The sequence below is a fragment of the Oculina patagonica genome, chromosome 6, assembly GCF_052425735.1.
Source record: "Oculina patagonica isolate OP01 chromosome 6, crgOcupat, whole genome shotgun sequence".
Taxonomy (NCBI): Eukaryota; Metazoa; Cnidaria; class Anthozoa; order Scleractinia; family Oculinidae; genus Oculina; species Oculina patagonica.
This window is the reverse complement of record NC_135763.1, coordinates 28,644,082-28,671,609: the sequence shown is the minus strand read 5'-3', so window position 1 is coordinate 28,671,609 and position 27,528 is coordinate 28,644,082. Positions and strand designations below refer to the sequence as shown.

General features: G+C 42.3%; 2 protein-coding genes across 3 annotated transcripts; one reads left to right on the top strand and one right to left on the bottom strand.

Moving 5' to 3' along the window:
* Positions 1–465: 465 nt before the first annotated feature.
* LOC144658345 (centrosomal protein of 19 kDa-like) lies at positions 466–7,562 on the bottom strand. The gene is given in 5 exon segments (XM_078518766.1): positions 466–1,292; positions 4,604–4,679; positions 5,200–5,251; positions 7,371–7,508; positions 7,511–7,562. Coding segments are annotated over 5 exon segments (615 nt in total). The 3' UTR covers positions 466–995.
* Positions 7,563–12,252: 4,690 nt separating this feature from the next.
* Positions 12,253–21,849, top strand: LOC144658269 (uncharacterized). 2 transcript variants are annotated; one of them, XM_078518673.1, is made up of 8 exons: positions 12,253–12,393; positions 12,830–12,997; positions 15,761–15,856; positions 16,240–16,350; positions 16,931–17,074; positions 18,623–18,796; positions 19,502–19,648; positions 21,315–21,849. In XM_078518673.1, exons 1-8 carry the CDS (start codon positions 12,337–12,339, stop codon positions 21,348–21,350), a joined length of 933 nt encoding a protein of 310 aa, XP_078374799.1. In that variant the 5' UTR covers positions 12,253–12,336; the 3' UTR covers positions 21,351–21,849. The 2 variants fall into 2 exon arrangements, with proteins under 2 accessions (XP_078374799.1, XP_078374798.1); XM_078518672.1 differs by having other exon boundaries at positions 15,761–15,892; positions 21,315–21,845.
* The last annotated feature ends 5,679 nt before the right edge of the window (positions 21,850–27,528 follow it).

Below are 27,528 nucleotides of genomic sequence, written 5' to 3'. Positions count from 1 at the left end.
TTTCAACTCGAAATTTCCGCTCCTACTTTCACTCCTGATCTCATTTTATTTCTCCTTACTGTCTGTACATTTCTTATAACGTAGTCTGGTTACTCAGTTAAGTTTCTCACGTGTCTTTTCCAGCTTCTCCTGGGTGCCAAATTGGACTTTCTTTCCGCCCTGGTTCTCTCTACTTTCTGGCAAATGTTAGTGCCCGTGGGTTCCCAGGAATTCCAACATGCAACACTGACAAGTTGTTCATCAGTTTGAACAAACCTGTTCAATCAGAAAAGTACAACGCTGAAGTAACTTATCCGATCAATGGTTTTACTCGACAGTTGAAAATCCGTTCTCAAACTTACTGGAAACTACTCTCAGAAGGCTGAAAATGCTATTTCAACATTTCAAAAAATCCGGGGAAGCATGCCCCCGGGCCCCCTGCGTGAGGTGCCCTCAATCAATTCTACCGTGCTACGGCCCTGCATGTAACTCGCAACGTAACATTTTATTACATTACAGTTAAGGACCTGGTTGCAAAAGTAGGATGTTACATGTTTTTTTTTCTTTGCAATTGGCAAAGCAACGTTTGTTGCGTTGAGAAGTTGCAAAATTGGCTCGTGTAAGATGGCCTCGCAACATTTTATTGCATTGCGGGTTGCAAAAGTGGGCTGCAACTGGCATTTTAGTATGTTCCAACTTGTACATGTGAATACAATACATAAAGCGAGGGTTTTCCTGGGTTTTTTCCAACTTCGCAAAATGTAACTAATGTAACTCCCAGAGAGGAAATAGAATACGATATTAAAACATGGACCATAAAAAATTCCTCCGCACCAGACTTAATGAACATCTTGAATTTAAATTTAACTTAATTGTAGTTCACCCTACATTCATCTGTTACAGGCATAATAGTCACATACCAAAATATATCAACTGTATATTGCAACACAAAATTCGTTTTAACTACTGTACAATGTACATGTACATATTCAATTCAAAGCTTGTTATAAATAATTTTAGAAATCTGGGTCAGAATATTCGTCCTCATCGTCCCAGCCAGATTCCATCCTTCCCTCGTTAAAGTCCACCTCTTTGTCATACACAAAGTCTTCATCCTCGGGTCTAATTCTGTTCTTTTCAAAGTCTTTATCCATGTCAGCTTTTCTCTTATCGAGTTCATAATCATCCAGTTTGTTCAAGTCTTCATCTTGCTCTTTGTTTGGTGATGATTTTGGTAGTGTCCAAGAATCTTTGACTTGAATTGGATCAATTCCTTTCATTTTGTTTTGTATCATTGTTAGGAGATTCTCCAGCTGTAGAAATTAAAAAAAGAAGAAATACTTTTAAATTATGACTATAATATCATAGGTGACAAATTACTCCTTCATTTTGGCGCGAAATTTTAACGTTAATATATAATTTCACATGTGAAATTATAAAATTGCCATGGCAACATAGTAAGCGGCAAGATGGGGTTCCGTAATAAAAGATGTTTTAAAGCTTACACTTTGTACATTTTCGCTTGAATTTCATCTTTGCCAGTTAGCCTTGGCCATGTAATAAAACTTTTGATGATATTTTATATTTCAAAACGTCAAAACGACTTCTAGACTTTAGCCAATTACATAAATGGCATCGAGCGGATTTTTGAGCGTTTTACACTGGCGCCGTTTTCATCTTTTTCAGTTCATTCAAGACGAACTACGGTCATAATGTGAGAAATAATTGACAGTTGATTCATCTTTGAAACTTTTTGTCAACAGCAAAAAGGAATCTCTAAAAGGTTTTCTTCAAAGACTAAAAAACTTGCGTACTTGAGCAAAGTGTATGCTTTCAGCTTTTCAAAGCTCGGAGTTCGCGATGCAATATACCAGTCAAAAACCTACGATTGCAAGCGTAATTTGTCACCTATGATATTAAAATGTTATCAAATGGTATACCTCGTGAAATTAGGAAATAATTTCACTTGCATTTTGTCAAAATGCTAATAATTTCCTGAGCCTTTACACGAGGGAAATTATTAGCATTTTGACAAAACGCGCATGAAATTATTTCCTTATTTCACTCGTCCCCATTTGATTAGGGACTGGTCAATAAGTACAGGGGGGTGGGCCGGAGCAGAAAGGGGGTGGGTCATCAGTTTTTGAGCCCTCGAAAAGGGGTGGGTTATGTTATTTTGATCTACACGTAGGGGGTGGGTCATCTTATTTATTCACTAACTTTTAACTGTCAAAGTTCCAAGAAAAGTTGTATTCATCAGTATATAAAATTAATAAATTTCTCCATGTACATGTAAGCAGTGTTAAATGAATTTCTAGCGATTTCAAAAGGCCCAAATATAAAAATTTCCCGGGGGAGCATGCCCCCTGACCCCCCAAGATGGCTTGTAATCATATCATCAGTTTTACCTGACTCTCTTCAACCTGCATAGATTCACGCTGGGTTTAAGGCCTTTTAATACCCGTAAACTCTTTTCTCAAACAATTTGCAAATATAAATGATGGACAGTGGTTGTATTTTATGTTATAAATTTCTGTATAAAAATATGAACTCTTCAATAATTGATTATGAATTAATATCATATACTGATTCAGTTTTTTGCATATGTTTGTGTCTAAATTTCCCCATGGACTTTACACACAAATATGTGGAAAACTTACAAAAGGCTAGTATGAGAAGTGATAAATTCATCCTTCTTTGGTGTGTTAAGAAATGGAAAAAGACGTACATGGAACAGCAGTGTTCATCAGGGAAAATGTCTATGTAGGGAATTTCACTTTAAAAGCTGAAGTCAAATAAAAAATCTCCAACCCCTAACAGATGATAAAGAAATGATAGGTCCCTTGATTTTTTTCTAGCAAAGGGGGTGGGTCATGTAATTTTCAACCCCCTGTCAGGGGTGGGTTAGTCAGTTTTGAGCCAGACGGAAGGGGTGGGTCACAAATTTTCGAGCCACCACTTTTCCAATTGCTCCGGCCCACCCCCCCTGATACTTATTGACCAGTCCCTTACCAATACTAATCACTTGCAAAATAGACCTTTTTCAAGTACAGTACTGATACAGTGGCCATTTTGATTCCTGTCATGGGTTGCTTGGAGGGGGGAAGAATAGGGGGAGGGGGGATTATTTTTTATTCTGAACCTCCCTAACCACTTTCGAAGTTGTCGCTTCAAGGTTTGAATGTTATCTTGAAATTAAGACACAAGGTATCAATGCGATAATGTCTAAAATGAATTTTCTTATTCGCAAACGATTGTAACTACAGTCCTGGGCTACAGTGGAACCCTGTGTCCTACATTGATGGCCCTCAAGCAGTGAAGGGGTAAAATGGAAACTGAGGCAGAGCTGAGGAAAACATTGGAATTCAAAGGAGCGAAAAATTAAAAGGTTTCCTGAGGGACCATTCATTAGTTTGTTATATAGTACAACAAAGACATCCAAGGGCCCCCCCCGCGGTCTAGCATGGTAGAGCGCCCCACGGACGGGGGCCATGGGTTCGTCCCGCGGGGACTAATTTTTCTTTGTCCCACGCTCGTGTCATGTAGAATAATATTCTTCGCTAACAAAGACATGCAAAAAGGCAGTGATCAGTCAACATTTGAGGGTAACAACTCAGAGCTTGTGCTATTGAGAAAAAAACTTCCAGCTATATAACAATGTAGGACTAAACGATGTACAATATTTATGCTGTTCATTTTGTGAATGGATGGGTGGGGTATTAAAGCCTTGAGCCAAGTGGTGCATACTGCTTAAGCTTTATCCAGAGCTTATCCTGGTTACGGTAGCATTAAGCGGCTAGGAATATTTCTACTTCCCCTGGATGGGATGCTAGTCCATCGCAGGGTACCCCCAGCATTATTTTTCCAGTACCCATTTATACACCTGGGTGGAGAGAGGCACTATGAAAGAAAAGTGTATTGCCCAAGAACACAACAAAGTGACCCCAGCCAGGGCTCGAACCGAGACCGCTTGATCTGGAGTCCAGCACACCAACAATTAGGCCACCATTAGGGGGTGACCCTATTTGGCAGAATGGCGGAATGACAAAAAGGCACGGCAGAATAGCGGAATATACTAAAACATGGAATGACGGAATATCCTAAAACGCAGAATAACGGAATATCCTAAAATGCAGAATGACAGAAATTATATTCTACAACGCGGAATTGTGACACCTTAAAAAAAGAAACAACAACACAAATAAGAACAAACAAACAAAAGGAAAATTTTAACTGCTATCTCTCTCAGACAGCGATTGAGGCTAAGAACGTCGGTGCTTAATTTGTGGATATTCATTGCGGTGACAGAAAAACCAACTTGTTTTCACCATAAAACGAAGGGTTCTTTCTATATCTTCTTAAACCTTCGAGTACGTCGATCTTGATCCGGGATTTCGAGGTACATTGTAGGATATCGAGTGATCGTCACTGATCGAGTGAGGATTTTGTTAATTTACAGGAATGATCACATCGTATAGTAGGTTGCACATTAAATTTTATGCCACTGAACCATTGCGGATGGGTGCTGTAGAAATTTATTATCATTGTCGTTATCACTATCACTATAAATTATAACTACTGCATTATTAACAGCTCTGTGTAAGAATTGAAAGGACTTGTTTACCTGTTTGTTTGAGATATCTTCCAAATATTTTCCATGATGGGAGCTTTTCTTTAAATCATCTACCACATCTGGTATACTAAAAAAGAGAGAGAAGGCAAGTTTTAATCATTTTTGAGTCACTCAAACATGTGCATGTAAGTGATTGGTGCCGTTTAAGGCCCCGCTCTCACTCCCTCTGGGATTGTTTGGTAGGTTTATGGTTCTGAGCTCTCGAAATCCTGACCAAAATACCCGTAAAATTCCGGTTATAAGCCCCCCCGGTTATAGGCCCATCTACCTTAAAACAAAAAATACATCCGGTTATAAGCCCCCCAGATATGCCCCCCTCTGCTGATGACGTTTAACCTTAAAAACGTATTTCGATCAACACTCCCGTGGCTCCTTTCGAAAGGTTTTTTTTCCCTTTGCCCTCCCGGATATAGCCCCTCTGCTATAAGCCCAACCAAAATCCCTTACGAAGTTGTATAAGCCCAGGGCTTATAACCGGAATTCTACGGTATGGCGCCTTCATTACCTACTTTCACATCTTGCCTTTTGTCTATCCTATGTGGTTCATCATCATTTACATTTAAGTTTTGATTTGATTGGCACATTACCTTGAATCTTTCGTTAACTTTCGTATTGGCATAGACCTTTTATGCAACTTTCCTGGAGATACAAATCAAAATTAAGTTGTATGACTTGTTCTCTTTTATGGGCCATCAGTTCACTGTATCGTGCCATAAATAAAATGAATGTAAAAAACTTTTCTTGGTCTTTATCAGTTGCAATGTTCTAACCAAGGTCGCCCAAAAATAAATAAAATCAACTTTGTTTAACGAGGGTTGCACATAACAGTCTTTCGACTGACAAACCTGTGGCCCTCGGATTCCTGATCGAATTGGAATTTAGAGGTGTTGGTTTTTGTGGAGGGAGGAAAACCGGAGAACCCGGAGAAAAACCCTCGGAGCAAGGAGGAGAACCAACAACAAACTCAACCCACATATGACGCCGGGTCCGGGAATCGAACCCGGGCCACATTGGTGGGAGTCGAGCGCTCTCACCACTGCACCATCCCTCCTCCCCAAGCAAATTGACTCATAGTGTTTAAAGGGGCTGTATCATGGGCATCACTTCCAAAAGTCATAAGATACCGTCGCTTGCATCTAAGTGTGAACACGTGCCGCCGCAACATGATCAAATTGGGTATCAAACGTGGTATGATTGGTCATCAAATGTTTGAAGTTAAGCAGACCGTAACGGCAACTTTCGCGCCGAAACTTCAACACATTCCGGTTTCGAAACAGTCGAAATGGCGGAAAGATTGGATATCAAGACTTCCTTCGACAAATTGATCCTGATCTGTGTCGATATGCATTTGCAGGTTCACTTGAATCACTTCTGGTGCAAAGTTTCGCCTGTTCTCAGTGTTTATAAATGGTGAGCATTTTGAGCGTGAAAGTTGCCGTTACGGTCTGCTAAACTTCAATGTTCTGACAAACATGCCATGTTTGATACCCAATTAGATCATGTTTCGGCGGCTCGTGTTCACGCTTAGATGCAAGCGACGGTAATATTTACATCAATGGAAACCTAAAAATAATGGTCCAGCTTTGTTAAAAATGACTACAGTGGAACCCCGATATAACGATATGCCAAGGGGGCAGTAAAATTATATCGTTATATCGAGGAATCGTTATATCGGGGTTCCGTCCCATACATTTTACTATTGCCGGGACATAACATATTCATCGTTATATCGGGAATATCGTTATATCGAAGATCGTTATATCGGGGTTCCACTGTATAGCAGTCCACAAAAGTAACAGAAGAGGTATTATCAGAGGTATACAGGCATGAGATTTCAATCACAGAGAATACAGAGAACAAAGGGCTCCGCAGGAATCGCATCAAATCTTTGTTGAGTATGCGTAAGGCCTAGGCGTTAAGCTTGCGCGAGGACCACTTAATCTTAGCATGCGCACGTGGAGTGGCGTGACTGATCGTACATGACAGCCTGAAAAAGTGTTTGTTTTACAAATTCTTTTCTTCAAAAAGCGTCTGAATTCCTTCAGCAAAAACATGTCAAGCACCCCTTGAGGACTTTTTAGTGATTTTATGGTAGAGATGTGCGATTTAAACCGTGAAATTTCTTCTTGCTTTGCAAAAACACTGAAATCTTAAATGATCCAAAAGCTGCACGCGTGCACAAACGGCAGCAGATGGTGAGAGCAATCGTCAGCTCTAGTGTTTTTAAGAGCGTACTGTGGGCTTCGTCTTGACCTTCAGTTTTTCCAAAAACTTAATGCCCACGCAGCAAAAACCGGTTTTAACCGGGCTGACTAGCCCAAACTTTGGGCCTGCAGTGACTTTAAAGAAATGACACGATTTATGCAGAGCCCCTTTCTACTTCCCAAATCTCAACTGCACGAAAGTAAAAAGAGGCTCTGCTCGCAGGTTAGTGTGCAGCTTGCTTAGATCGATATTTTATTGCAATTTTTTTTTATCGTTTGAGGTTTTCGTTTATCAATTTGCATAAAATTTAATTTGTCAGGTGGCCTTGGTTCACCGTTAAGTAGTCACAGTATAAACTATTTACCATATTATGGATATAAAACGTGATACAGGATGGAAAACTAAATGCTTGAGGACTCTATCGTCGTATAAGTTCTAAAGTTTAGCCAATTGATATAAGTTCTCTTATAAACAAACTTGATACCGTTTCATTCATTCAGCGAAATTTGAATTGAAACAAAAGATTGTGACCACTATTATATCTGATAAATACCTGTAAGATTGACTTCATAGTAAACCACAAGGGTTGGGGGGTCGAATTTAACCCCACATTTACGAGATGTGAACATCTTCAACGTATTTTCACGAGAAACATTCCCTCGCAAACTCAAATGCCTCGAGCACTTGAATCACATTGTTGACGTTTGGAGCAACATGAGCCTGTGATTTGTCGAACAGCAGACATCTTCGTGAGTGTATGACCGCGCATACATTTTAATTTTGTGCGCGTTAATGTCTGTTACGCTACGCAATGAGCGGGGTTTGGCCGGGAATGCAAAGGGACGAGGCACCAGCGGAGTAGCCCCCGAAGCGAAGGCGGGGACCCGACTGAGAGGTAGGTGCTTGGACGGTTGCTATGGAAACCGACTCCACAGCGAGGCCCTTTGCATAAGTCACACTGGCCGAAGCCAGTGGAGAAAGGACACAGGAAAAGGGGGTCTATATGGGAGGGTGGGAGACGGAAAACTAACTACTTGCAGCGAGGGAGCAAACTGCGAATGTACGCGTCAGCGAAACGACAGCGCGCGAAAGACGTGGTGCGCGAGGGCGAGGCTGCGCCAGGTTGAGGTTACGCTACACGCCATTAACTTATGCCAATCAAAGCTTGACTCCAATTAATGTCTGTTACGCTACGCAATGAGCGGGGTTTGGCCGGGAATGCAAAGGGACGAGGCACCAGCGGAGTAGCCCCCGAAGCGAAGGCGGGGACCCGACTGAGAGGTAGGTGCTTGGACGGTTGCTATGGAAACCGACTCCAAACTGACGAACCGAAGGAGAGGAAGGCTCCAAGCAGCACAAAGGGGGTAGGACCTGGTGCCCGGGACTTGCATTCCCCGCGGAGCGAGAGCGCGCAACGGAAACGCAAGTAGAATCGGCGACAGAGGCGGGCGTAAGATAACAACAACTTTAATGGTATTCCGAGGCGACGACAGCAGCCACGGCGGTCAGACACGCTGCCGAGCTGTCTGGTGAAGTCTTTGAGTGATCCTGATTGTAGCGATAAGCAGCCGTCGGCTGTCACTGGTCACAGCGGCGCGTGCGAGTGTTCGTAGCTGCAGCGTTTATCAGTGCGGCGTTGATCACTACGTAGCGTGTGAGACCAGTGTTCGTAACTGGGGGGTGTGGGAGGGCGGTAATCATCACTACAAGTACGGCATGTGCGAGTCCGGTATTCGTGCTGCGGCGTTTACGAGAACAGCATTCGTTAATGCAGCGCATGCGAATCCCGTGTTTGTGACTGCGACGACTACCAGTGCAGTGAACAACACTGCAGCCGCCCTGGTGTTCGCAACTGCGGCGGAGAGCGGTAGTCGACATTACAGCGTGCGAGTCCAGAGTGCGTAGCTGCGATATTCGAGTGCAGTAGTCCTCACCGTAGCGTCTGCGAGACCATTGTAATTAAGTGCAGTGTTTGCGACCGCGGCGATGATCAGTCTGTGAATCTAGTGAAGGCGACGAGCGGAGCGTCTGTGCAAATGGAGTCCATTTTCGTAGCGCGAGCACCTAGGAGTCTCGATTACGTGACCAAAGCGTCTGCAAGTTCCGCTTGAGTGACAGGAGCGTCTGCCAAGCCACTAAGCGTGACAGAGGCGTCTGCGACCCCGACTGCGAAAGGTCGTGTTCGTGACGCGTGCGCCTATTGAACTGGACACCAGCATCGCTGAGTCCTGTGTTCGTGACGGTGGTGACTGCGAGACGAGATCTTGACAGCAGCGTTTGTGAGTCGTGTGTCCGTGACAAGCGCATCTGCAAACGCGAGTGTTTTCTACGAGTCCTGTTTGTAACAAGAGCGTCTGAGAGTCCGGCGCACTCGACGCGAGCGTTTGCGAGCCCTGTATTTGTGACAAAAGCGCCCGCGAGTCGAGTGTACGTGACTGCAGCGACTACGACTCCAACAAGAAACAACTGCAGTTGCAAAACCTGTGTGGTAATTCTGCGGACGTGATGGGAGCGCCGTGATCGCGGGTCTTGTGTACGTGACAAGGGCGATTATGAGCCCTGTGTACGCGAGTAGTACGTGACTACGTGACAGGAGCGGCTGCAAGGCCTGTGGGTCCTGTGTTCGAATCTCCGCGCCTGAGAGTCCAGTGAGCGGGACGTCAGCGTCGGAGAGTCCCGCGTAGACGACAGGAGAGATTGCCTGTGCTAAATTTGTGACTAGTGCATTTGCAAGTGTTGTGCTCGTTGGGGGCGTATTTGCGAGGGCCGAGATCGTAACGGGAGCGACTGAGAGCCCAGCGTACGTGACAGTTACGTGTGTTAGTCCTGTGTTTGTGAGAGGCGTTTGCGAGTCCTGTGCTCGTAAAAGGAGCGATTGCAAGTTAGGTATGCGACCACAGCATCTGAGAGACAAACGTACGATAACGTAAGTTTGCGAGTCCCGTGTTCGTAATAGATGGGTGTGCACCTGTGTTCGTGACGGGAGCGACTGCGGGTCCTTTGTATGCGAAAGGAGCGTTTTTGAGTTCTGTGTTGGCTAAGGATGTGTCTGTGACTCCTGCGTGCGCGACAGCAAGCAAGTACAGTAGAAGTGTTCGAATCAGCATCTGAGAGTTCTGTGTGCGTGCCAACCTCATAGGAAGTCGTGCGTAACGACAGGGGCGATTGCGAGACTCGTGCTCATTACTAGAGCGCTTGTGAGTTCGGTGCTCTGAGAGGCCAACGTAGGAGATAGGAGCAAGGTCGAGATCCGTGCTCGGAATGGGAGCGTCTGAAAGTCCGACGTACGCGACGGGGACGATTGTGTGACCTGTGTTCGTGACATGAGCGTTTGCGAATCCTGTGAGCCACAGAGAAGCGTTTGCGAGACTTATGTTCGTGACAGGAGCGTGTGCGAGACCTGGATTCGTGACAGGAGCAGGTGCGAATCCTGTGTGCTGGACAGGAGCGGGTGCGAGTCCTGTTTTCGTGACAGGAGCGTTTGCGACAGCTCTTGCTGAGAGTTTTGTGTATGCGAAGGGAGCTTACTGGAGTCCTGTGGTGGAGCCAGCAGCATCTCGGAGTCCAGTAAAAAAGAGAGGAACGTCTGAAAGTCCTGTGTGGGAGACGGCATCGTCTACGAGACAGCGTACGTGATGTGTTCGAAACGGGAGCGGCAGTTTACTTGCCGGGAGTGATTATGCGACCTCTGTACGTGACAGGAGCGTTGCGAGACCTGTGCTCGTGACAGGAGCGTTTGCGAGTCCTGTGCCCGCAACGGGAGTGTTTTCGAGTCCTGTGCCTGTGACAGGAGCTTTAGCGAGTCCTGTGCTCGTGACAGGAGCGTTTGAGAGTCCTGTGCTCGTGACTGGAGCGTTTGAGAGTCCTGTGCTCGAGACTGGAGCGGTTGCGAGTCCTGTGCTCGTGACAGGAGCGTTTGCGAATCCTATGCTCGTGACAGGAGTGGTTGCGAGTCCTGTGCTCGAGACTGGAGCGGTTGCGAGTCCTGTGCTCGTGACAGGAGCGTTTGCGAGTCCTGTGCTCGTGACAGGAGCGTTTGAGAGTCCTGTGCTCATGACTGGAGCGGTTGCGATTCCTGTGCTCACGACAGAAGTGTTTGCGAGTCCTGTGCTCGTGACAGGAGCGTTTGCGAGTCCTGTATTCACGACAGCTGCGGGTGATAGTTCTGTGAATGGGATGGGATCTTCCTGGAGTTTTGTGTTGGTGGCAGCAGCATCTCGGAGTATCTTCAGCATCTCCAGTAGAAGTGAAAGGAGCGTGTAAGAGGCTTGTGTACGTGACAGCACCGTCTGGGAAACAGCGTACGTGACAAGAGCGTTTGTGAAGCCTGTGCTCGAGAGAGGAGCTCTGGGTGGTCTGTGTGTACGACGAGAGCGTCGGGTAGTCCAGCGTTAAATTGGTCAGAGGAGCGTTCGCGAGTCCTGTGTTCGTAACAGGAGCGTACGTGACGGGAGCGTTTGCGAGAAGTCTGTGCGTGACAGGAGCGTTTGGAGCATTGTGATCGTGAGAGCGGCGTCCGTGAGACCAGTGTGCGAGACCGCAGCGTCCAATAATCCAGCGTAGATGACGGCAGGGTCTGTGAGTCTTGTGTAACTTACAGTAGTGTCTGAGAGTCCGTCATCCGTGACAGGAGCGCTTGCGGATCCTGTGTTCGTGACAGAAGCGTTTGTGAGTCAATGCTTGCAAGTCCTGTGAATTGTAAACGGGCCACTCCAAGGGCTGTCCGCGACGTTGACGTCAAATACGGTCCAGTGTGGGCGAAAAGGGGCCGCGAAAGTTAAGATCCGTGCGACGACTATTAAAAGGGGTGGTGGCGGGGCGATGGGAAAGCCGCGGTTCCAGCGAGCGTGGCCCGCCGAGCGAAACCAGTCGCCAACGCGAGACAAAGGTTGGAAAACGAAGGCAACGATGAAAGGCAACCGACTTACCTGCTAGCGACGAGGTGGAAGCAGAGGCGACAAGTTGAGAGGAACACGTTTGAATAGTTAAATCGAAAAAATTCGCGCAAAGGAAGTCGGCGTGGGCGAAAATTATGTCTGTCATGGCTCCGTCCAACCGGTCTACGAATACGTCGTTCGCGATTTGTAGCATGCTTTTCCTTTTGTTTTTACCCAGATGGCATTACAGCGTCGCACGTTGATCCGTTGGTCGGCTACCGGAGCACGGGCTGGTGGAATAGCGAACGGAAAAAAGGAAAAAACACAGCGACGGAAAAACTAACTACTTGCAGCGAGGGAGCAAACTGCGAATGTACGCGTCAGCGAAACGACAGCGCGCGAAAGACGTGGTGCGCGAGGGCGAGGCTGCGCCAGGTTGAGGATACGCTACACGCCATTAACTTATGCCAATCAAAGCTTGACTCCAAACAAAGACATGTCTGGCATGTTAGGGCTAGCCTATTTGACGTCAAAGCTCGCGTGAAGTATTTTACAAAACACAAGCACTTATATGTCACGCAATATTTCCCTGCCTCAGTGTTTACAAGCGAGTACTGCATTCACAAAGATTCTGTAGTTGAAATGGCTTCGGAAAAACCTAAACTCTCGCGTGCTGGTACAATGCAACAGACGGCTGAGGTAGGTAAAATAAAAGATTAACGCAGATCGAAAATTAATGCCCCAACTCCATTCATTCTCCTGGATTATTTGTGCTCGCAAATAACAAACAATTCCACGCTCCCGTTCAAGTTTAACTATGAGCAGCTATGAGAAATATTCGAAAATCATTTCAGACCAAGCCTGGCACCTTGCTAGCATGGATACGTTTAAGATTTATACTCCGAGGAAATTGCCATTTCAGAAGTTTCCTATCCGGCACTGGCCTGCGAAATCAGCTCCGGAGAAAATGTCCCTCGAAGAAGTCTGAACGCAGACAAGCCTAGTGAGGCAGCAGGTCAAATCGCTTGTTGTTTTAATCGCGAAAAATCCGGCTGACTGCTCTCGAATCGAAGGGTAATGCAGATACTCCCTTTTGTGCATGTTAATATTCTGTCCGTTTCTTTCGCACCGTCAGGAAGGCGCAGAGTTCTTGGCAAGACAGGGTTTTGATGGACACGAGGCTGCAGCAGTGACCGAGCACTGTGAGGGGGGCGATGATGAGCAGGAAGAACAGGGAGATGACGATAATGAACCTTCTCCAAAACGACTCAAGCGACAATCAACAATGGCGGCGACAGCTAAGGTAAATAATTCAAATTTTAGCTTAGGCGAACCTTTGCGACCGCTATTCGATGTCATTTATTTATTTATTTATATATTTACCGAGGGGGTGGAAATCACGTCGCCTCACTCAGGAGCCCCTGGGGGGGGGGGTACTCCCAATAATGCCCTATACGGGAAGACTCCGTCCGAAAAGGGTACCTTTTTATGCTTCAGGTATATGAAAGGGTAGGTATTTCACAAGTTTATGTTTATGAAAGGGTAGGGAAATCGGTCATTTAGGTATTTAAAAGGGCCTTCAATTAAAATAGTTCAAACAGACGCACCTCATGGCTGTATCATTTAAATTTATTAAACGCATATAGGCATGCATATAGGCATACGTCATGTCTTTTCGGCTACCTTTCTGTCAAAATGGTATATAAAAGGTGTAGCGATCGGACCCAAAGCTTTCGACAACTAACTTGCTAAGGATGCGACACCAAGAGGGGATATACTTTACGGACAGAACACTCGAATCACATCAATTTATTCGACCAAAGATTCAAGGTCATATCGTAAACTGAAACAAATACAAGCAAATAAAACTAAGCTAATTTCGCGCATACAAAGGTAATATGTAACATTCCAATCATTCCATTACAAAAGGGTACTAAATTTGGACAGAAACTAAAATCAAACAAAATGAAGCAAAAACAAAAAGATACAACTCTAAAACTAATACAACAATGAAAAGGAAATCTAAAGCGAATCACAAAGCTTGTAATTTGGACAAGACAAGACAATTCAACACACTGTCCCAATGCCTGATAGGGCTAACTAACGTAAATCACGCACAAAAAAATATTCTTAAACCTAGAAGAGCCAATTAAGGCTAAAGCACGCTAAGCTCCAAAAACGATGTAATGAAAATACTTATAAGAACTAGGATAGACAAAGGCGAAACAATAATTCGAGTCACATGGCGAGCTTACAAATGAAAGGCGATATAAAAACATTTTCTACGCAAAAACTAGTGAAACTGATGAGATAGATCTAAACGCTTAAAGAAGAAAGTTAACAACTTACATAACAGTCCCGCTTGTCAGTACTTGACCAAAAACGACTCCAAAGGTAGAGGCAAGTTATACTAGCTACTAACTCTTGACCTGTCACTTGCCTAACCGAGAACCAACTAACTAACATGCCGTTCAACGGGACTATATGATTGCTAATGGAAATATCAATAACCTATTGTAACTACATATTTGCGGCTAACATAAACGAATCAAAATAAGTCTCTAAAACAATGTTCAGGATGAGGCGTGTCATCCGCTACAAAAGGGTAAGGGGTTGGACCTCAGGGTGGAGCTTCCCCATACAAAACCTTTTTTTGAGTAGCCCCCCCCCCCCCGGGGTTAGGAGCCTAAAATGCTCCTACTGTATTGCAGTCAAACCTCTCCTTACAGACACCTCCCTATTATGGACAGTTCACTTGATGGGAAAGAGAAATTAACAAATGGTAAACGTCACAGCGTGCACTATTGAGTTACAGATGCACGCGGGAGGTTGCTAAGCACAAAAGATGCTCGACTATAGCTTCTTGAATAGTGCACGCTGTGACGTTTACCATTTGTTTTATAGCACAACTTTTAGGAGATTTTCTAAAGTTTCTTTGAGGTAAAAGTGCGCACGCTTATTTGAACAATTGTGTGTGGTGCTCGCGTAAACGCTGACGAAAACCTAAAGATAAAACAAACAAAACAAAGTTTTGAATTATTTCAAATTTTCTTATGTTTAGCTTTTCAAATTCACAGGAAAATCGAGAAAACAAGTAAAAACTCGTGAAGTAGTGGCACTTTCTTGTGCCATGTCGCAACAGATCAGCGCACGCGCGCTCAGATTGAAGCATACGTCAGCGTGCACCCATGGGCAAATAGTAGACGCTAAATTAACCAATCAGAACGCGCGCTTTACTTTAGTTGTGCTATAAACATTCATATAAACTCCACCCCTGTAATATGGACACGTCCATAATACGGACGGTATTCCCTGTCCCTTTGGTGTCCGTGTTAAAGGGGTTCCACTGTATACAGCTGATTTAAGAAACGTTGACCCATGAAAAGCACAAACCACAAACAATGCGACCCAAATGTTTACTGGAAATGAGAAAAAGTAATCGTCTGTGACAGAATGAACATTATAATAATAAGGCAGGTTGCATAAATCATGCTTTTAAAGCTCTCAAAGAAATAAAAATGATATCTTGAATAAATGGAATATCACTAAGCTTACCAATGCTGTCTACCCAGAATTCCATTTGGTCTTATCGTTCATGGTTTATGCAGTTTCACAGGGTCTACGTTTTTTCAATTATCGGTAGGTGTATACACTTGTCATTATGAACCACATGCTCCCCACCCCACCCCTTCCCCTCTCTCCCATACTGAGGAAAGGGCTCCAGAGCAATTTCAGTTGACACTGGTAATGAAAACTCTGGCGAAAACTACTACATCTGTGGACAGTATAGGATTATTGTGTGTGCCCAGCCGAAAAATTAAGACAGGAAAATTCTGCAAAGGGTCCAAAATACCTTCATGGAATCATGCTAACATTTAATTGAAGTCGAGTAGACGTACATCATAAAGTGCTTCATAGTTAAAAGTCAGTGTAATAACTCAGGTATACATGCCTCTAGTCTGATATAAGGTTACTGTACTTTTAATACCGGTATAAAATAAATTCTCCCTCGTAGTTGCGAATGGTAACACCATATATAATATGTATTTTTTTTTTTTAATTTAAGGAGGGATCCGAGTTTCTTCAAAGAGAAGGATACATTTCAGATTCCCCTGAGGGGACCCCACCAGATCAGTCAGATGATGACCAGGAAACACCTAAGGTGAAGCGCGCTACAACTATGGAAGTCACGGCAAAGGTATTGTCCTAGATGGTCACGCAATGTTTCTGTGGAAAGATTGCGTGACAAGCGAACAAGTAATTGATCGAAGGCGGCCTGACCCTTAAACAACTAAATTGAATAAAAAAACTAAATTTTATTGATAACGTTTTAGTTTACCAACTTCTCGATCAGTTATTTTTACGGTCCATGGTCGCGTGAGGAATTGGGTCCTCACAAACAAGTGTTTCAAGATGAAATTTCCTGCGCCACGAACAAGCGTTACGTGACGCTAATTCGGTCGCGACGGGGAAGCTTTGCGTGACAGACCAACTAACAGGTGTGAAGGAGACTAAGTTGACTCTGAATTACGGTGATTTTTCTAGGAAGGCGCGGAATTCGTTGCACGAATGCAAGGCACCAAGGAGAAGACTGTGACGTTTGAAGATCAAGTTCCCAGGCTCCAACGCGACTCCACTATTGACGTCACAGTAAAGGTAAACACGATCCCTAAGGCCCGGCAAAACAAGGGAACATGTTTCAGTCCATAAACATGTTTCCAGAATTGTTTCCTCGTTTCACCATGGCTGCACGTCGCACGGAAACATAGAATGTTCTGTGGTGGAGCAGAAGCAAATTTTGTTTCTTGGAAGCCAAAATTAACGCTGGAAAAAATGCTTCCCGTATTGCAAAACTGCCGCAAAACTGGGAAACGTTGTGGAAACATACGCGGTACGAACGTTTCTGGAAATATGTTTCCTTGTTTTGCCAGGCCTTAAACCGTATTCGCGTTATTGAAAAATAAACAACTTGGTAAAAATTGAAAAAATCATGATACTTTTATAGCACCTGATATCAAATGGAAACCCAAGCAAATGGTAAATTCGGACCAGCAATGTCAGTAAATTCGGTCTTTTGCACTATGCGTAAACGCTTGCATATGCTAGTATCAACAGTTCTCTTGGCCAATTCATCCATTTCATCTGTGTGATTAGCTTTCTTTTTTGCTGAATAGCTGAACTCGAAAATCACGCAAAACCTGTTATTGACTAGTGGGGTATATTTTGCCATTTTTAGGAGGGAGAGGAATTCTTAAAGAGGACAGGGGGAATAAAAGACACTGAAAGCGAAGATGACAGCAGCGCGGAAGAGGAACATGCAACTGAAACGGCTTCTCGCCCCAAACTACAACGGGATTCAACTATAGATGTTACAGTAAAGGTGAACCATCTGTTGCTCTAACCCTTTAAATCCCTACAGTGATAAGAAACTATTTTCTCCTTACACTATCAACTATTGCAGGGCCAGACAGGTAAAAAGAATAAATAAAATCATCAACTCTTTGATGTTAACGTGATGAACCACTAAATTCTTAAAGCTAATATTAATACAAATGTATGGCGAGAAGAAAGGAGAATTAATATTTTGAACTTGGGAATTATGAAGGTTTCAAGTCAGTGAATGGCAATTCCTTGTGCCAAACTTCGCGGAGATTGAGAATTTATCTACTGCGAAGCGATTTTCTGAACGTAACTTTTAATGATTATTATTTTGAAACAAAACATTCAACAATAGGATGTTAAATTTTAGTATATACTATAATAGTAGATAGCGTTTTGGCGCGCACTGATTGGCTACTCAAACTCTGGTTATCCTTTTATTATTCACCTCCGAGCAACGTGCGCGAGAAAATCTTTGACAGGTATAAACTAGTCAAAAATCATCCTTTCGGGCTATATTATCTCACTGTTTTAGTATATACTAAAACAACTATTCACCTCAGTAACGAATAAAGAAAAAATTACAAGGCCGATTGAACGGTTTGGGACTGTATTGAAATTCCAATATTTCGGAAGGCACGGCCTTCCTTCTTCAGGGTCTTACAAAGAATGACTCTAAAGGTTAAACGTTACAGATATAAAATGTGGGAAATACGATACAACGCGTAAATAACAATGGTAGAAAAACAAAAACGTTAAAATTTGAAATTTGAAAGGATAAAGAGACGTTACAACATGAAATTAAAAAAGATATAAATATATAATAAGATGCTATATATATCTTTTTTAATTTCATGTTGTAACGTCTCTTTATCCTTTCAAATTTCAAATTTTAACGTTTTTGTTTTTCTACCATTGTTATTTACGCGTTGTATCGTATTTCCCACATTTTATATCTGTAACGTTTAACCTTTAGAGTCATTCTTTGTAAGAACCTGAAGAAGGAAGGCCGTGCCTTCCGAAATATTGGAATTTCAATACAGTCCCAAACCGTTCAATCGGCCTTGCAATTTTTTCTTTATTCGTTATTTAGTTATAGCTGATTAGATCCTCTACAGTGAGAGGATCCGGTACTTCTATTTTGTCACGGTGGTCCTTGCAAATTCACGTCAGTATTCACCTCAGTGTCGGTGGCTAGTGGTCAATTGCTGTTAAATATAATCTATAATTATTGGTAATGTGATAACCTTCACAGAATTTGGGAACGACAACATGACTGTCTCCGAATTTGAGAGCGTATTTCTGGCCGAGTTCAATCAGTTTCGTGCAGATCATCATCATCATCATCATCATCATCATCATCATCATCATCATCATCATCATCATCATCATCATCACATCATCATCATCATCATCATCACCATCATCATCATCATCATCATGTTGATTTAGCAAATCACGGAATCACATTAACAAATAATTTTAAGGTTAGCTGTGAGCTCTTTAAACCTCATTGAAACCATATGGAATATTATGTTCTCTTCAACAGGAAGGAGAAGAGTTTTTGCGGCGATCTGGGGCCTTGCCGAATGAAGATGGCGACGAAGAACGCAGCACTAACGATGATAACGAGGGAGATGAAGCCGAAGTTGCAGATGAACAAGATGATGAGGAATGTGTTCCGTTACTCGCTCGCGACACGACCATGAAAGAGACGGCCAAGGTAAGGAGCATCGGTATTCTGACGAATTCAGCCGATCAGTACCGATTTCGAAACCGCTGCTGAGCGTTGGTACAACCGACAAGTGTCGATTAGTATCGGCACTTATCGGTCATGATCGGTTTATCTTAAGGTCTGGCTATCAGTACTTCCAGTGGGTGTTAAATAGCATCTATATGTAAGGATTAGTACCGATTAGCGCCGATAAGTACCGTTAAGTACCGATCAGCAGAATAAAAAAAAAGACTGTGGGAGGGTGGGTGGATGGGTCGGTTGGTTGGTAGGTAAGGTAGGTAGGTAGGTAGGTAGGTAGGTAGGTAGGTAGGTAGGTAGGTAGGTAGGTAGGTAGGTAGGTAGGTAGGTAGGTAGGTAGGTAGGTAGGTAGGTAGGTAGGTTGTCTTTATTTAATGAGGGTAACACTAAAATGCTCGGTAAGTGGAATATAGAAAGTGTTCGTTTCGGTTGGAGGAGTTTGCCCCTAAACCTTTCTACTTACCTACCCTTTACCTACTTACCTACCTACCTACGGCACTAATTAAAATGTTTATAAAAGTTGAAATTATATAACGCAAAAAACGTTAGCAAATACCACAAGTGAGACTTCGTGTTCTAACGTTAATTATCTGAAGCAAGAATTAATCAAATGCTTCTTAGGCTTTTACTCAGCAATGGTTACTTTTGAACTAAACAACCCGCCCTGTTTTGCAGATCGGTGAACAATTTGTGGGCGAGGACGGTCGCGCTGAATCACGGTCTCAAACAAAACTACTCCGTGAAGCCGAGCAAGAGTCTGGGTCGGCCAACACTGGCCGCGCGCCCTTGAAAAGAGCTGGAACAATGGACGTCACCAAAGCGGTAAATAGTTGAGGCCCATTAATACGGGCAATATTTACTTTCAACTTGTCTCGCAACATTGTTGCATTGCGAGTTGTAAAGTGTTGTTGCTCGTATTACCACCCGTGTTGCAAGTTGCTGCAACATGTTGCACAAAGTTGAACTCATTTCTATTAACACAGGAGGTAAAACGCGAAAACATGTTGCAATTTGCAATGCAATAATGTTCCGAGACAAGTTGAAAGAAAATGTTGCGTGCATTACTCGACCTTTACCAAATGACGGGCCGAGTCGTTAAAGGTTCCTACTTTTGTGGGAGAAGCCACGAGCCAAGCGGCCCACACTGCCGGAGCTTATCCCGGTTTCCGTAGCATTAAGCGGCTAGGAATATTTCTACTCCCCCCTGAATGGGATGCTAGTCCATTGCAGGATTCCCCCAGCATTATGTCGCCGGTACCCATTTATACACCTGGGTGGAGAGAGGCACTATGGGAGTAAAGTGTCTTGCCCAAGAACACAACACAAGTGACCCCGGCCGGGGCTCGAACTCGGACCGCTCGATCCGGAGTCCGGCGCTCTAATCATTAGGCCACCGCGCCTCCTACTTTTGTGGAATAAGGTCTAAATGTAGGATCTTTTTGCGACAAGCACGTTTCTCGCGAAATTATCAAGCCAACTGTCAGTCTGTGTTTTCAGGCTGGTCAGTCAGTAATTGATCTCGCTAAAATGGGGAGCTGGAGAACTTTAAGTAAAAGATTCTCGTTGAAGAAGTCAATAGGTAAAATGGTTCGGGTCCTAATGAGTGTTTCTTCATCCAGCCTGCAAAACCGCGACTTCACGAGCAATATTTTACATGCAAAGGCGAAGCAATTGAAAATCGAACATCAAGCCACCCTTGCAGATCAAGTCTTTAATTTGTCGCAAAAATACGACTCATCAGCGCTGTAGAATCGAAACTCAACAAAAAAGAATACTCTAAAACATTCAATAGCTATGTTACAACCGATCGCATTAATTATTTGTGCATGTGAGCAACACTATTCTAATGATAAGGCTTCTTACTAATAATAGCTTTTCTATTTTATTCACACATATTTTTAGTACATATACCGTATTTATTCGATTATGCGCCCTGGGTACTTATTAAATTTTTGGACTTTGAGGGTGGGCGCTTATTCGAGGTGGGCGCTTATTCAAAGCTGGGCGCTTACTAAATTTTCACCATTTCTAGCAATTAGTACATTTATTTTGCAAGAAAACAATGTATAATAACTAAACGCGAAGGTGTACGAAAGCTGAATTTTAAATGTTCATTGAAAGTTTCAGTACTGAAAACTAAAAAACGCTCGGTCTTCGGGATACGGTAGTCTCTTAGTGAACTTCAACAATAATCAAAATTCCTCTTGTGCCCTCATTTTAGGGGGGTGGGGTGGGCGCTTATTCGAGGTTGGGCGCTTAATCGAATAAATACGATATATTAATTTGTTACTACCCGCAAAATAGCAACAGCTAATCGGGGCGGGTAGTAACACTAACAAACAAATGAGTCAATAACATTTTAAAATTAAAATAATTACATAAATAAACAATCAAACAAAAAACTAGCTTAGGAAAAAGAAATTCACTCCCCCATTTGGGTTTAATTCGTATTCTCTTCACAAACTAATCCAAACTTGTTTATTTTCAGGAGGGCGAAGAATTTTTGAAACGTAAAAAGACGTAAGATGGTAGTACTGAAACTGACTCGCTTTCATGTCAAGCTTCCCCCATATCAGTGGAGAAACTCAATCGAAGTTTTTTATTTACAGGATTCCTGCGAGCTGCTCTTCGTCATTTAGAACAGATTTCAATTGAGTGTCCTAAAACCAAAACCAAAGTAATCACTCTGGCCACTCACAAAAGACATAGACAATCCAGTAAACCAATCAAAACTCGAAGCAAATACACGTTGCCGGCACGAAGCGCGGGAAAACGTGCGCAAGCGAGTCACGATTGGTTTTGTTTTTACTTCTGATTGGATGAGAAAGTGACGCGAGATTTTTAAACCAATCACTTAGCGTAGTAATGCAAAACCAAAGCAAACGCGAATTACTTTCGACACTTAAGTGAAAACCGCTCTATGGAGAGTTGTATCTCAGTTTGCTTGTAATAAGATCGATCGAGTCTCTGTAAGAATTAAATTCGCCTGTCAAGGCCTTGTTTCAATTATTTACTGTCATACCCTATACCCCTCTTTTACCTGTGATCATGCCACTTGTACAGGGTCTAAAAAATCGTATCTACGATACTACGTTCAGGGAAGTAGACTTAAGCCTGACTAGAGACTTCTAAAAGCCCGAGAGGTGTGCTTAAAAAGGGACGCCGACTCAAAACTCAGGTGCCTCGTGGTCAAAAAAATAATGTGCCCAGTACAATGCATCATGTCAAAAATGGTGCCTCCTGGGTACCCCTGAGAAAGTACACCAGTAAAGATCAGATTGAGCCACTCATACGTATTGTGCGGAATGACTTGTGTTTAATCTCCTCTCTGTAGCTCTCTTTTAGAATGATTAGTAGCAAATATAGACATTTTAAATGCAGTGAACCACACCGTCGCAGAGTAAAACCCAGTTCTTCTTATTGCTAGATCTCTTTGAGTACTAGTCGAAATATTGGCCTATTAAAAGTGCCAGCCCTGCATTTTATTGGTTTTCCTAGCAAATATGGGCAATATAGTCAACATAGGTTGAGTGTTACTGACTGTAATTATGGGAGCTGTGCGCGTGCTGACGAGCACGGGCGCAAAGTAAAACAGTTGTCCACAGCTTCTCTTTGGTTTTGAAAACTTATGTACTGCTGCTGATGTAAACAGATGTAAATAACTCGCTGAACGAGAATCCGAGAAACGGCCTGAATGCTGCTAGCTTTAGTGTTCACGATGGAAAGTGACACATAAAAAGTTGACGATGAAAATCAACAGTAATGCGTTACATCTTCCTGTTTACGATATACCTTTGTCGGTATATGTTACGCCCTGCAGCTAAATTGAATTATCAAAATTCCTTTTAAACCGTAACTGTTACGCACTACAAGTAGTAGTTTAGTAATAGCTTAGGTCTAAGTTGTTCCGTTTTGCATTGTGGGCGCGTTTGTTTTTCGTGTTGGAACAAATTCTTTGTTACATTTTGTACTTTACTGGTTACATTCTTCAGTTTCACCGTCAAAATCGACACAAAAAAGATGACGATAAAAAATAAACACAGATAGCTTACATCTTCCTGTTTACGACATGCTTTATCGGTTTTAACAAACCTTAATTTGCTTTCCGTTGCTTTGTTTCAATATTGCGTTAATGTGTTTTACCCTGCAGCGAAGTTAAACTGATTCTTTACAAGATTGCTATGTATGTCTTACTGTTAAGCCCACCACGAAAAGTTCATGATGAAAAATATAAATGCATGATCAGCTTGATAAAAAAAAGAAATTACAAGTTCATTTCGCAAACACTGAATACGGTAAAAGCGATTGTATTGAGGACATCAAGCATCAATGATTGCGAACAAAAGTAAGGGCTAGGGTTCTTCAATTTTGGGCCACGAGCGTTAAAATCTTTGTCAAGATGTTTTCCGCGTTGGATCACGAATGAAAACGAGTCAATTTTTAAAAAAGTTTCAATTCAAATCCGGACTTTGTCTGCTGATATGGAAGCGGGTCAACAAGGAGAAATAAAAAAAAATAGTGGGAACTGAAATTCGACTTGCAATTGCGACTTGTAGCTGTTGTTTTCTTTGCTCAATTAGGAGTACTAGTTATTATTTCTCTTCAAACATTCTCCGAAGGTCCAATATATGTGTGTTATTGTTTCCGTACTTAATCGAGTTCCTACCCTCTTGTTAGGCTCCACCCCTCCCCTCTTCCGTTTTATTCGTAATTGTTTCAAAAAAAAGAACTCAGATCGTGGTGAGCACCAAGGGAAAGTAATCGTTTATTAAGAGAAGACGATGTGTGACACAAATCGTATGTAACTTTCTGCTGGGAAAAAACAAACAAACAAACAAACTATATATAACATATATAATAGTCTACTGGGCGGCAAAACGTGACACCTTGCTAAACAAACGAGTTGGCTTCATAAGAGGGTAGAAAAGTTTACAGGATGCTTATTAAAGCATTGTATAGTTACTTATATGGTATCATATCCAAATGTATTTTAAAAAACGAACACATTTTGTAGCGCCATACAGCATAATAACCAGTATGTTATGTGCGACTTACGTACTATTTACATCTCGAACCTCGTAACTCATCTATTTCTATTCCTGTGTATTGCTTCAGGTGAAAGACGTCTCAAACTAGTCATTAAAATGTATGAAGTTTTCAACATCCGCTTTGAAAAGATCGCCAGACGGCCTACGACTTTTATGTAGTGATAGCAAGACGAAGTTTTAGATTAAAAAGTATATTCCTCTACATTTTAACCAAAAGAAGCATCCGCCGTCTAAAGCAGCAATCTTCCCATCTGGATCATCACAAGTTTTTATGATTTTAATACCCGACTGTACAGCCCCCCCCCCCGAGGGGGGGGTACTCCCATAAATTTCGGATAGGGGTGTGCTGCGAAGGTTCTTTAACCCTGACCCTATTTAAGGATAAAGAAAGCGAAAATTGATACCCTTTTTAAGGCCCAAAACCGAAAAAAGGCACCCTATTCAAGGGGAGGAGAAGCGTTCCGTGACAAACCAAATAACGGCTAACCGCACACAGCAAAACACAAATCTTTATAAAATCGCTTTACTAATACTTGAACGGATAGTCAGTTGACACCTGTTTTTCGTTTAGCTTTGATTTAAGAATTTAGATACCCTATCTAAGGATCACACCGGGACCAAAACGCCGAAAGGAGCAAAAATGACATCCTATTTAAGGACTGAGAACTTTAAAAACCATACCCTATCCCGCGGCACATACCTATATAGTCCATATATGGGAGTACCCCCCCCCCCCCCCCCCCGCCGGGCTGTACAGGATGCGAAACCGAAATAGTTAACGTTCAAACTCATATTTTACACAAGAGATCGAATGTTCGAGACAACGATTTCAACACTCGAAGTGAAATTCCATATAAAGTTGGCAAATCTATATATTATTTTTAATATTTTTATTTATAATAATAGCTAACACAAGGAGGCTCCTTTTAATTAATAAAGCAGAAAAGCGAGGTAATAACACCTTGTTACAGTCCAACATCATCATGTATTCCATCATCATCATGTATTCCGTATAGTTTGGCCGTTACCGTAAAATAAATGAACTAGATTCGGCATTTGCTCCTACTCGGCATTCATTTTTCTCTCTGATTTTAAAATTTCACTCGATGTTAGAATTTTTATTTTTCTTTTCTTTTTCCTTAAAGGCTGTGACCGTAAGCATGCACTGTCGACGTAAAACCTGATGTTTTGACAAAATAAAGGGCTTGTTGCTGAAGGGTTGCCGAAGATATGAATTTAAGTCCTAGGTATAGAGTCAGACGTGTTGCAATAAAATATTAAAAAGACAGAACAAATGCTTTTAACAAACTGTCACCAAAAAGAGCCTTAATCACAAAACACGACTCGTCGTAAATTCTCCTTTTTACGAGTATTTTACATATCGATACTGAACTTTTCACAACTAGCACATAAGCTTTTAAGAAAACAAGGCTTCAGTGGCCGCAAAAAGGTAAACAGAATCTACAAATTCTGTAAAATGCGAATCTAGTAAATATGTCCTTAACGCATTTTCACAATAAATATTCAAAATACCACAGGGATAAATTGGCTGCATTAATAATTATTTCTCTTGAAAGCGCGTCTGAAGTTGTTTAACTTTCATTAGCACTTAATTAACAGGTGGCTCTTTCAAATATAGTTGTTAAAGGAGGACATACAAAAAATATTATTGTTTTTTAAGGGGAGGGGGGGGGGGACGCTGTGTCAGTAGAAACTTTGAGTTACTAATTTCGGCCCAAAAACGCTGAGCATTCTCCTGGGTTTTTTATAAAAAATCACAGGCGACTTTCCAGTTGTGTTTTGTAGTGTCTTAGATATATATTATTTGTAGTCTCCTTGCATTTGTATTTTCGAGTCCCCGTTTCTGATCAACTTCTTTGGATAACCGGATAAGTGTTTTCCCCGAAGAACGTTAGAGTGCCCCCATCCCTCCCCACCGTGTCACAGGGAAAGAACCTTCATCGACAATCGTTATTAAAGGATTTTGTTGCTCGCTTCATATTTCGACACACTGTCATTTACACAAACATCCCACCCTGAACTAATAAGGGTTTGCATCAGAGCGGGAGAGCGGGAAAACGGCTCTCTTAACATGTCTTAAAATACACGAAAAACTTCTGCTCTGTGTACTTAGTTCAGAGTCACGTCGTTTTTTATTTGGTCAAAAAATTTAAAACACCTTATCTTACTGCGATATTTAAGTGCCCGAAAAACTACTGCTTAGAGTCAAGTCGTTTTTTAATTGGTCGAAAAATTTAAAACACCGTTAAGTTTTTAATGCGAAATGAAAAGTGCTCGAGAACTTTCTGCTCTGTGTACCTAATTTAGTCACGTCGTTTTTAATTGGTCGAGACATTAAAAACATTAACTATTTTTTTACAATACCGGAGAAAGTTCTGCTCTGTGTACCAAGGTTACTCACGTCTATTATGTTCTAAAGTTAGACACATCGTGTTTTTTATTTTCTATGCAAATAATTGCTCTTTCAAAGGCTGCATTCATTATGTATCCTACAGGGGGGCAGAGGATTTTAGGGGGGTTCTCAAATTTTTAGAGCAAAAAAAGGGGGGATATGAAAATTGTTTAAATATCTCCTGGGGGATGCTTATTTTTTGTAAGATTCTGTCTAGCTTTTGTAATAGTTTTAAAAAGTGAAAAAAGAAATGATAAGTACAGGAGCTTCTTTCAAGGATTGTAAGCAACAAGGGTACCTCTATAATTCTGAGAGACTATGATACGTATTTTGAAGTTTTTGAGGAGTGTTCCTGGCCTGTAGATGACACTTCTTTGCTAAGCGAAGACAACACAGTTCGTGAAATTGATAATTTTTTGTCAAGAGCACAGTTAAAGAAGAACTTCCATAATGGCAGTGTAAGCTTAGAAAAGCCTGAAACGATAGAGCGGTTTTGTAATGAGTACATTGTTGAAGAAGTTCACGTACAAAGGTGTTTGAATCATCTTTTGACATTACAACAGACCAGTACAGTAAGACAAAATCAGAGAACAAAAGACAAGAACACGCGAAAAACGAAAGGATACGAACAATATGACTGGAAAACTATCGCGTCCATGTTTGAAAATATGAACAAGCTATACGTCGAAGAACTTAACAAATATTTAGACCATCATAAACTTTCTCTCCTTGGGAAGAAAAATGCTAAGATAAGGAGAATAATGGCACATGTCGCACTTGAGAGGAATGATGCTGAACGGCCGGAAAACGAGGGTAAAGAGGATGGCAACAACGGAGATGAATCCGTGGATAAGTGTGATAGTGAGAATGATGATGATGATGAGGTTGTTGCTTTTGTCGACGAGAGTGACAGTGAAACGGAGGTTCCTGTCAATACTCCTGGTAGTACTCGTACACGAGCTGGCAGGCTATCTATACCTAATTCGCGCTACTTAGACTGGCTGGCATAGGTATGACATAAACAGTCAAAGCTCTCTCGATGTTCTTATTAAACATATCTCTTGAAATTTCAAACATATATAGTGTACTATTATACAGATATCTATTTTGATATTTCTTGTGAGGGAGGAGGGGGGTATTCATTTTTCGGCTGATTGCTGGGGGGGGGGTTATGAAAATTTATATGGACCTTGGGGGGGGGGGGGATATAAAAAACGAGCCGCTGGAAAAAAATCCTCTGC